Raw genomic sequence first — 11,663 nt, 5'->3', positions numbered from 1 at the left:
GGTGTTTGTTCATTCATGATTTTCAAACATTGAGGTAAACGGGTGTCTCACGCCTGCTCGTCACCATGGCGGGTGGCATTTTGGAATCTCCCTACTCCTACGCTGAGGACCAATTGGGCCAGCTTGGCTCCTGGGGCAGCAGGTAGGCTTTTCTCCACAGGTAGGCCAGGAGCAAGGACTGCCCTGGCAGGCCCAGATAGGAACTGCCGCGGGTTCACTAATTGCACCCCCAGCAGGACTCACTCTGTGGGGACCAACTTCCCAGAGCTTCCCCTGTTCTGGGCTTCGGGCAGGATTGGTCAGTTTGAGATGGAGTGGACGAAAAATTTTGTAAGACAGATGCCCTTCACATGTGCGTAGAGAGGGACTTCTTATGAGAGAAGGAGGCTGTGTCCACCACAGCCCTTTTGTGTGGCTGGAGAACTTGTTCTCGGTGATGTGTCCATCGGTATGTCTAGGCCCAGCCCCAGTCTCAGACTGAACTATACAGTCCAGTGGCATACATGTGGGTGTGTAAGGCATCCGGTGTGTAGAGATGGTCGTGACGGACTAACCTGCACAAAAGAGCTGAAAATGATCCTCAGAGCTACACCGGTCATGTGACCTGTTGCTGCTGTGAGCCGTCAAGTTGATCCCGACTCCTGCAGACCCCAGTGACGGTACAGCTGCCCCACAGAGCTCCCTCAATGGTCTTGATAGAAGCCGGCCGATCACCAAGTCCTTCTGACAAGGAGTGGCTAGCTGAGTTCCACTCACTCACCGTTTGGTTCAAGTTGAACATTTTAACTGTTGCCACCAGGGCTCCTTATGCTGACCTGGAATCATCACCAGCTGTGTTAGGCAGGGTTCTCTAGAGAAACAAAGCCAGGACACTTATGATTTTATAGATATAGAAGGATAGGTTAATATAGCAAGAAGAAGTACAAAAGCTAATTGTAATTCACACAGCAATACAGTCAAACTCACTCTCATGGGACAGGTAATATACTGAAGGTCCTTCCTGCCCATGCTGGCTCCTACTCAGGAGGTACAGAGTGGCTAGTGGGAGGTGTGGAGTCTGCCCACAGACAAGTCGAGCAGAGTAGGCCAGCAAGCAGCAGATGAGGCAAGGTGGGTGGCAACAGCAGGAAAATGAGATGTGGAGGCGTAGCAGTGGCCAGTAGCACAGCAGCAGCAGCTTAGTGAAGCAGGTCATGATGGAGCCTCAGGGCATAGTGATGTACCATGGCTACATGGTCCATGGATTAGCACAGAGGTAGTGCAGCACAAGGTTGATGCCAAGCAACTCACTCAGGCAACAACATGCTGGTCCTATCACCAGGGAGGGAGATGAAGAGGCTAGCTTCTGGAGAGCCATTTCTCTTGGTGGCCCTCCAATCAAGCTGATTGACAGGCTAAACTCCACTCACATGTTCCTACGGGAGCCAGGTTGGTACAAAAAACCCTGGGTATCACTATCTAAAATGGGGGGGGGCGGGGGGCATGTGCTTCCTCTCTGTCTTGATTCCTGCATCCTTACTGGGAGCAGTTGCACATGATGGTTTTGGAGTGTGGGTATGGCGGGCGAGAAAGGGGCCGACACTGCTCAGAGTTGGCGTGGTAGGCAGGCAGGCCTGCAGCCCAGGGGGACGCTGGGAAAGGATATAGGAAGCTGGGAGGTGATACCGCTCTAGCAGAAAGACTGAAGGCGATACATCCCCACAAGACTAGCATCAGGTTGGCCAGGTGAGAGGCAAAGGAGCCTCAGGCTGGGACCAAGGCAAAGGCCACCTTGTCTGTATTTCATCCCACAGACTGCTGAGTCCTCCAAGGGTGTATTTCTAGGATGGAGGAAAGAAAGGGAAATCGCTGTGTCGCTGCTGGGAGTTATGTAACATGCTTTGGTTTCCGACTGTACTGTCCTCGTGAATTTTATTTTCACTGGGTTTTATCAGAGTCCATCCTGGCAATTGTTCTGAACCCTGAAAAGACTGTGAAATGAACCCATGGAAAAACAAAAGCGAGCCTCAGAATTGGAGAGAAAATAGCTCAAGTGTGACTCGGTAAATTGCTGGCAAACCCAGGGTCTGGCAGGGGCACAGTGGGAGAGTCAGCTCTCACTCATCCTAGAAAGCCGCCTCTGGGGTAGGCTAGCCCCAGAGAAGGGACTGCACCTCTTTGGGGAGGATGCTGAGCCCAGCTCAGTACCACTAGTGGAAGGAAATAGGGGTGGGAAGAGCCTCTCCACTGTCTAAATACTGACCTCTTCTGGCCGGTCTAATCATTGAAATGTTTTTGCAACTGCAAGGCAGCGGGTGGGAAATACTGTAGTCGGATTTTTTTGAAGTGAGCTCCGGCTCATGGCACGCTCGAGTGTGTCTCAGTAGACTTATGCTTTGTGGAGTTTTCAGTGACTGGATTTTCAGAATCCATCACCAGGTCTTTCTTCCAAGCCACCAACCCTTATTGTTTGCAGCTGAGCGTGTCGGTCATTTGCCAAACCCAGAGACTTTAGGCTAGGCAAAAGTCAATGCTCGGACTTTTACTGTGCAACTATCCCAAACAAGGTAGTCGTCTAGACTCTAAGGATGGGGCAATGAAAGAAAAAATCAGCCTCCATGGAACCCCTTATATTGGGGATAGTTGGAGAAAGAGGAGAATCAGACAATTAGCTTGTAAAACATATATGTCAGATGCTAATAAATGCTGTGGGAAAATGAAACTGCACCAGGAGAGTGGGGACAGGAGGGATGGGATGGAGGGGAGTTGTTTTAAATTGTGTGTGCAGGGAACACTTCATTGAGAAGACAGACCAAGGGGACAGAAACACTACCATCGAGTCAGTTCTGCTCATAGAGACCCTCCACGACAGTAGAGCTTCCCTTGTGGGTTTCTGAGAGTGTAACTCTTTATGAGATCAGAAAGCCTCATCTTTCTCCTGTGGAGCAGCTGGTGGATTCACACTGCTGACCTTGAGGTTAGCAGCCTAACTCATAACCCACTATACCCAGGGCAAAAACGATTCCAAATGGAGGGAGCCATCCGTGCATAGGTCCTGAGAGCCAAGTGTCTTGAGCCAAAGGACCATCTGGAGGCCAGTGACCAGTGCCACTACACGTAAGTGAGAGGGGAATGGGATACAGGTCATATTGGACTGTAGATGGTGGCCTTTGGTCGAAGTGAAATGCTGGTTTGGCCAGCACCAAGATGATGGAGATAGTGAGAAACAGTCTGATTCAAGATATATGTTCAGAGGCGAGCCAAATCCTTCAGATGTGGATACCTATGGCATGGGAGAAAGAGAAGTCGGATTTGATGAACAGGCCTTTGACTTGAATGGTTAGAAAGATAGGGGGCGCCATTTATTGAGAGCAGGAGGAAGATGGGGTGTATCATTTTGTGGGTGCAGATCAGGTCTGTTGTGGACAATTTGCCCTGAGTGGTGGAGGTAACCAAAATCGCCACAACTGGACCAACAGGTACTATCAGAAGCAACAGAGGAAATATTGACATTGTCAAGGATTTCCTTTGGCTTGGATGCACAGTCAAAGCCAATGGAAGCAGCAGTCAAGAGATCAAATTATGAATTGCGTCAGGTAAATCTGCTGCAGAAGACCTCTTTAACATGGGGAAGAGCCAGGATGAAACTTTGAGGATGGATGTGCACCCAACCCAAGCCAAGGTATATTTGATTGCCCCCTATGCATGTGAAAGGTGGACATCGAATAAGGAAGACTGAAGAACAATTATGCAATGCTTCACCGAACGAAGGACACTGAAAGTTCCCTGGACTGCCCAAAACACGAACCAATCTGTCTCTGAAGAGCCTCAGCCAGAGTGCTCCTTCGAAGCTAGTGTTCTCTGGATGTTCTATCCGGAGAGCCTAACCTCCGGCTTGAGAAAATAGAAAGACAGTGAAGAGGCGAAAGAGCCTCCATGAGATGAGTTGGCACAGTGGCTGCCACGGGGCCCTGAAACCTGACAACACTTATGAAGACGGTGCAGGACCCAGAGTGCTTCACTCTGTTGTCCATAGGGGATGCTATGGGTCAGAACCAACCCGACCACTCCTTGCCACAGCAACAGCAAGCTAGGGCTGCCTGCTTGACAGCCAAGCGGAGCTCCTCAGATTGCATCGTGTCCAGTGCCTTGATGCTCCCTGCCAATGCCTCTGGTTGGCTTTTAAGTTTTGTCTCCTCAATGAGGAAAAGAACTAGGTCTTCAACGATCGCTGCCCATCTCAGGGTGTACTCATTAAACTATATTGAGACTGGAAGGTAGCCTATTGAACAGGTGACCACTAATGGTTCAGGATCAATGTCTCAGGACTGTGGGGAAGGCTTATGTGGTTCTCAAACTCAGAGCATGCATTCAAGACCCACTGTTCCAGTTTACAAGTGACATTATGTCACAGAATCACACCAGCTCTGTTTTGGATCCACGTACAAAACAGATCCTGTTGCTATGAACAGACTGTTCAGAGGCGTATACTGCTCTTCAAGGAATTTTAAATGGGCTGGCTTGACCATATACAAAGAGGGTTCAAAAAGTTCATGGAAAAAAACCATTATCTTTTCATTCCATTATCCCACCAACTTTTGAAGCCCCCTCACATATCCTTGCCAGAATACCCCACTGTGTCATTTCTTTGCTGTTTCTCAACGCACTGTCATCCTGTAAATTCTGCCTCCTAGTGGCGCTCTAGGGCAGGCTAGAACTGGCCCTGTGGGTTTCCAAGATGATAACTCTTTCCAGGAGTAGAAAGCCTACTACTTCTCCCATCATTAACTGATAGTGATGAGTAGCATTTAAGAATATCACATTAAATATTTTTCTTTCACACCCAATCATAAAATAAAAATAGATGGGTTATAAATGCTGTAGTGTACTTCTGTGAGATAGGAACCCCAAGGTTTTAACTCTCCCCCAATAAAAGGAGAAATCATCTTCGTTCCCCAAAAAGCATTGTGTAGAGAATTAAGAGGAGCGGGCTGGGGGCTGGGGAGGAAGTCGCACTTGGTTGAAAGTACTCATCTCACCCCCTGCCACAAAGGATGTCCTGGATAATCCTTCCGCTCTAAGGAGGATTGTGTTGACCTGATGTTGGCAGTTGCCATCCAGTAAGTTCCACCCCTTAGCGACCCTGTGCCCAACAGAATAAAAACACTGCGCGATCATGATCCTGTACCATCCTCACAAGAGTGTGGACCTCGCTGGGGATAAGTTGTGGTGACATCTTTTTCCAAGATGGCAGAACTCCTTTGGGATAAGGCAATGCCAGGATTGAGGAAGAAGGTTAATGGACCATGGGCAGGCCTGGTAAGGAATGGAACCGGTGTTTCCATTTCTATCCATGTAAAAATCTGTAGATCCCCTTAAGAACGGCTCAGTTTAGGGCACATCTAAAACACTCTTCTCCCTCTCCCTATTTCCCTCATGCAGTGCTTTAGATAGACTGCTCTAGCTGCAAGCCACACCGCCTCATTGAATCCTCAGCCCTGTCTTGGGAGTTTTGAGATGAGGGCATCCTGAAAGGCTTTTGAGATGTCTAAACCGTGCTTACGAGTTGGGCTGCTAACCATAAGGGCAGCAGTTCAAAACCCTCCAGTCACTCCACGGGAGAAGGATGAGGCTTTCTACTCCTATAAAGAGTCACAGCCTTGCAAAGCCATTGTACTCTGCCTTGTAGGGTCGCTATGAGTCAGCATGGATAACATGCCAGTGGGTTTGCTCTTTTCACTAGTTTGCTTTATAGTTTTGTATTGCAGTTTGTGGTGTAACCAATCACATTCTTGTTATAAAGGCCCTGCAGATGTTTCTTATCAGTGAGTCTGCAGAGACTTGGTAGGTTGGAGACAGCTGCCACATCAGAGAGAGGTGTCTCTGAGTGTGCTCATTCGCTGCCATTGAGTCGATTCTGACTCATAGCGACCCTATAGGACAGTGTGGCACTGCCTCCATGGGTTTCTAAGGATTTAAATCTTTTCAGGAGCAGACAGCCTCATCTTTCTTCTGCAGAGCAACTGGTAGGTTCAAACCACTGATCTGGTAGTTAGTAGCGCAATGCCTAGCCCACCATGCCACCAAGGCTCCTAATGAATAGGTATTATTTCCATAAATGAACCATTGGCTTCTCTGAGGAGCATGTATAATATGCTTCACATACCAAGATCCTAGCCATTGGTGACAGCAAGGAGTCAGGCTGTACCCACAAGCAGGGAATAAACCAGGAGTATGCAGAACCATGAAAGAGACTACCAAGTTTAAACAGAGGGCATCTGAAATACGAACGCCATTGTCTCTGACTTGCATCAGGCAGGAATAAGTTACAAACTGCAGTGCATTTCTTCCTGAGTAGCAAGCATGCGACTTTTCTGGGACAATTTGCAGTTGCTCCATGTCTTGGTTCATATAACCCCGTTTCCAGAAATACCCCTTCCCTGCGACCATGCTTCTACTCTGTGTTCTGTTTGAAATCTGTCTCCAGGTGGTCCCAGGAAACTCCCTTGCTCCCTGCTTATCCAGATTGGGCAGTGTGCCTGCCCTCTGCCTGCTGCTAACTTCACACCACGCAGAGCTCTAACCCCACTTGCCAAGTTCATTGGCAATTGTCTTGTTCACCTGGGTGGCTTTCCCCCCTGGATTATCAACTCCAGGACCATCCTTTCCGCTGAATTCCTTGTGACCTGCAAAAAGTAGCAGCTATTGGAAGGCTCGACCTGCTTCTGATACTTGTTTCTCAAACAAAAGCAGAAGTGGCAATGAGGGCTTGGCTAGGGGTCTGCGGAGGCACCCACTGACCCTCCCCACAACTGTGTCTTCCCCACCAAACCAAATCCCAACTCCCTGCCTTCCAGCCAGTTCCGACTCACAGTGACCCTCCAGCACAGGGCAGAAACAGCCCCTGCGGGTGTGTGAGGCTGTAACTCTTTATGTGGCATCGTTCTCCCCCAGAGCAGCTGGTGGGTCCCAACGACTGACTGTGCACTTAACAGTCCAGTACATAACCACTATGCCACCAGAGATCACACAGTTCCCCCACAACCCTCTGCAAACTCTGCCCATCCTCCAGGGCCCCAGGAACGCTGTCCTCTGCTTCTCACTGAGGACTGTGGTTAGCCGCCATCAAGGAAGTGGACTCTGATGGTTCCGTGTACAGCAGAACGAAATGTCACCCTTCGATGGTAGGCTGCGGCCACTGTGGGTGCCGAGAGCCTTCCCGCACAGGGGCTCATCTTCCAGCATCCTGTGGAGATGCAGAGGGCTTTCACCGGCTGTTTGGGGGATGCAGATCTCCAGGCCTTTCTTCCAAGTCTGTCTTAGTCTGGAAGCACCACTAAGACCATCCACTACGGGTATTTTAATATCAGTGACCTAGCTTCCAGCACTACTGCAATGCACAGTATGAGAGACCGACGGCTAGTTACTGATTACTCTTCCCCTAACTGGAAGTGCTGAAGGGCAGTCTGGTGGACAATAGACATTGTCTGACGCTGCTCCATACTTAGCCCTGCCATACGTGGTTTCAAAAGACCACCAACCACTGCCACTGAATCTATGCTGACTCATAGTGACCCTAAATGGGCTGTCCAAAGCTATCAATCTCTAGGGGAGCAGACAGCCTCAACCTTCTCCTGCAGAGGTGCTGGTCATTTTGAACTATTGAAGTGAGGCAGAAATGTACATCAGGTGCAATGGACATGTAAAGGAGGATAGATTGGCCTATGAGATAAGCTCTGGACTGCTAGCAGCAAGGTTAGTGGTTCAAATCCACCAGTCACTCCAAGGGAGAAAAATGCCCATTGACAGCTTTGGCAACCAAAATAGGGTCACTAAGGAACCCTGGTTTCATAGTAGTTACACGTTGGGCTTCTAATCAAAGGTCAGCTGTTTGAAACCATCAACCATTCTGTGGGAGAAAGATGAGGCTTTTTGCCACCCTTACCCCCAATAAAGGGTTGCAATCTCAGAAACTCACAGAGGCAGTTCTACCCTGTCCTAGAGAGTCGGTATGGACTTGATGGCCGTGAGGGATGCTGGAATCAACCTGATGGAGCGGAGTGGGAAAACATGGCTATAGCATTCACCCAGTGATCGTAGCCTTCACATATAGGTTGTCAAAAGACCCTAGTCCAGCTCACGTATCTCCTCCGTCTCCTCCCCTCTCTGTCTCCCTCTGTGCCCGCAGGTCAGCGTGGAGGTCCTGGTGGAGTACCCTTTCTTTGTGTTTGGGCAGGGCTGGTCGTCCTGCTGTCCTGAGCGAACCAGCCAGCTCTTCGATTTGCCGTGCTCCAAACTCACCGTGGGGGATGTCTGCATCTCGCTTACGCTCAAGAACCTGAAGAATGGCTCTGTTAAAAAGGGCCAGCCCGTGGATCCGGCCAGCGTCTTGCTGAAGCACGCCAAGCACGACAGCCTTGCGGCCGTCAGACACCGGTACGCCGAGCAGGAAAACGGAATTCATCAGGGAAGCGCCGCGATGCTCTCGGAGAACGGAGAACTGAAGTTTCCAGAAAAAATCGGATTGCCCACAGCGCCCTTGCTCACCAAAATTGAACCCTGTAAGCCCTCGGCGACCAGGAAGAGGAGGTGGTCCGCGCCGGAGACCCGCAAACTGGAGAGGCCAGAAGACGAGCCACCTTTGACTCTTCCTAAGCCTTCTCTAATTCCTCAGGAGGTTAAGATTTGCATTGAAGGCCGGTCAAACTTAGGCAAGTAAAGGCCTCCTGTGGGGGAGGGGTAGGAAAGCTGGCCCTCCCTGGTTGGTTTTTATCCAGATTACTGTACTGTAGGCTATATAACACAGTATTTACATGTTATCCTCTTACTTTAGGTTTATGTTATAACCTTGTCATTAGAGTTACAGCTGGTGTTTTGCAGGAGGCTGGTGCATATGCTTTTTCCACGCGTGTTTGTTGGCAAGGTGGCCTGCTGGGGTCCGGCTGCCCAGGCCCCCCCAGTGTCCTGGTAGGATCCAAGGGGACGTCACAGCCCCTGCCTGTGGCCGCAGCACAGACACAGCTCCAACTCCGGCCAGCTGGTGTTGGGGGGGCGGGGCATCCTGCGTGGAGCCGTGGGGGGTGGGGGCTCTGGCGAGATAGCAAAGGTCTCTTTCTCTCTGCCCATCTTGCTCGTAGCCTGGGTTTCAGGTGCCGAGCTGGGTTTCCAGGAAGTCCTCCCGTGCAAAGGGAAAATCCAGAACCCAGCAGCGACGTCCTCCCAGTGACACCAGGCAGCCCATGGGAAGCTAATCTTCACATAACTTTCCAACCACCGACCCACCCTGCCACTCCCTACCCCGCCCCATCCCTCCAACCTGTTTTACAGTAAAAGCAACTTTTAATCATAGAGATATATATTCCCCCTATGGGGCCTGACTGCACTGATATATATATATATATTTTTAAGAGCAACTGCCACACGTGGGGTTTCATTTCTGCTTTTCCTAGTGCAGTGAAATTGCCAGGGGGTCGTGGTGGGCAGGGAACCCCGGCAGGCACCGCCCACGGGGGTGGTGGGGGTGGGACTGAAACCCCACCCCTCCCCACCGTGGGTTGCCGTGCAGCATAGGAAAACGAATCAGGTTTTTTCATGACTTCCCTCCCAAGAGGAGATGCAAACTCCCCGGTCAGTGAGAAGCAGCCGGAGCTCTTTGCATTGGGTTTGCAAATCGTATGTCTTTTAACTCTAGTACTGTTTATAGTTCACAAAGATGGACAACTTGGGTGCCACTTTTTCAGATTCCAGTGTGACGCAAGAAATTCGATTTTGAAGTTGAACCTCTATTGCTCTTTCTAAGCACTTAGAATGCTGTGCACACTTTATTACCAAGCATCTTGGTCTAGCATTCAACAAGTACTGTATCTGACTTTAAACTGTTTGGGAGGAAAAATAATAATAATGATAATAATAAGTCGCTTTCTTTCTTTTTTTTCCCCCCCTCCCACCACTGTTAACTACACTTCAGCTCTGCAGAATTTCTCATGAGCAAGCTATTGGAAGTTTCAATGTGGTTTAAAAGGATGAATGTGAATTATGAACTAGTATGTGACAATAAATGACCACCAAGTACTACCTGACAGGAGGCACTTTTTCACTTTGCTGTTTGAGAGTTAAAGGCATATGCAGAGCTGGCGGCAAAACAGAGAAAAAAGGGATGGAGAAAAAAATACTCCTTTTTTTTTTCAGTCCAGTGTTTTTTGCTTTATAAGATAACTTTTAAAGAACCTTGCGATTTGCACATTTTGCGTTTAAAATTTGTGTGATTTTCCTGCAGTTTTTAAAAATATATATCCAGTAACCTTGTGGGAAAGAGTTAGGGGAACTGAACGAGCACACCTACATGTAGCAATTCCTTTCTAAGCTGCCTGCTCTCTAGACCACTTCATCAGGTTCTGTACTGATTTTCCTCTCTGCTAGCTCCGTCACGAAGAACCAGATCTCAGCAAGACAGCTCTCAACTCTGAGAATTTGTCTTCAGATGCATTGAGAGAGTTTTCCATAGATACTTTTATATGTGAGCAAGTTTTGTTAATTACTTTATTATTGTTATTACTCTTCCTTAAAGATTAAACCCCCCTCCCCCACATTGGAAATCAAGATGTAATGTTTGGTACAAACCCAGAAAGGATATTTCATGGTTTAAATATTTCATTTCCCAGCCATCGGAAATATTGTTTGTGCATGATAAGGTGATTTACAAAGAAATGTTTTGTATAAAGGACTTTTAAAAACAGGACTACTTAGAATGGCCGCCAGTGATCTGAGCAAAGACTCAACCTGATTTTTCTTTTACCATCGCAAACAGAAATTTCTCGTCTAGTTTGCAAATTAAAGAAGAAATTCTGAGATGAACCCACATTTTTGCAATCCTGAGTTACTTGGCAGTTTGCTCTCACCAGAACGAATGACCTCCACAAACCTTTTTCTGGGGTGTACCAAAAACATTTGATACGTTAGGTCCTTGGTCCTTGGTTTTTCTTCAGTTTGATCACCCTTCCAGCTTGCCAGCCAAGGGAGCCGGGCAGGCCCACTCCTGTAGTCCTACTGTTGCTTGCTTATTTAGTGCTATGGGGTTTTTGGTTTTGGTTTTGTTTCCACCGTTTCTGAGAACTTGCTTAATCTTCCATATATTCTGCTCAGGGCACTTGTAATTACTAGGTTTGGTTTTCCATTTTGTTCTTTAACCTTCAGTGGTAAGAGGAATACAAGGCATCCAGATAGGCTCCTCTCATTATACCACAACTGACAGCAACTCATGTGGACTCAGAATCACACACTCACACACACACACACACACACACACACACGCACATGCACACGCACACGCACACGCGCAGTACCTTTTGACTGATGAGGAAAGCAGTCTTGAATGGACTGGATCCACTAACCCAACACTAAAACAGGAAAACATCACACTGTTTGGAGCAATAGGGACATCATCATAACTCATGTGCTTCTGTTCTTTCCAAACATGATCCCATTTCATTCTCTTGCATTTTCCTTCCTCTTTTTTTTTTTAGCATGTGCAATACTTTCCGTGCCAATATAGTCTTATCAGTGTGCTAGTAGTTAAAGCTCAGACCCCTGGGCTTTTCCCCTTCCTTGGTTGGTCTTTTCTGGCCTAGAGAAAGGCTGGCTGAAAGGGCCCAGCCGGGGAGAAGCCTCCTGATACCTCTCCCTCC

At 48.5% G+C, this 11,663-nt stretch overlaps 1 protein-coding gene across 1 annotated transcript in view; it reads left to right on the top strand.

Moving 5' to 3' along the window:
• Window positions 1-9,029, top strand: part of ATXN1 (ataxin 1) — a 16,160-nt gene extending 7,131 nt beyond the window's left edge. Inside the window, exon 2 of the mRNA XM_004715293.3 lies at window positions 8,168-9,029. Within this exon, the coding sequence (XP_004715350.1) occupies window positions 8,168-8,698 (531 nt within the window). The 3' untranslated portion in view covers window positions 8,699-9,029. The remainder of the gene's footprint in view (window positions 1-8,167) is intronic.
• The last annotated feature ends 2,634 nt before the right edge of the window (window positions 9,030-11,663 follow it).

This window comes from Echinops telfairi, unplaced genomic scaffold (assembly GCF_000313985.2).
Source record: "Echinops telfairi isolate 266 unplaced genomic scaffold, ASM31398v2 ScPeMD7_7439;HRSCAF=8477, whole genome shotgun sequence".
Lineage (NCBI taxonomy): Eukaryota > Metazoa > Chordata > Mammalia > Afrosoricida > Tenrecidae > Echinops > Echinops telfairi.
Note: the sequence above shows the minus strand (reverse complement) of the source record. Positions and strands in the feature narration are given on the sequence as shown.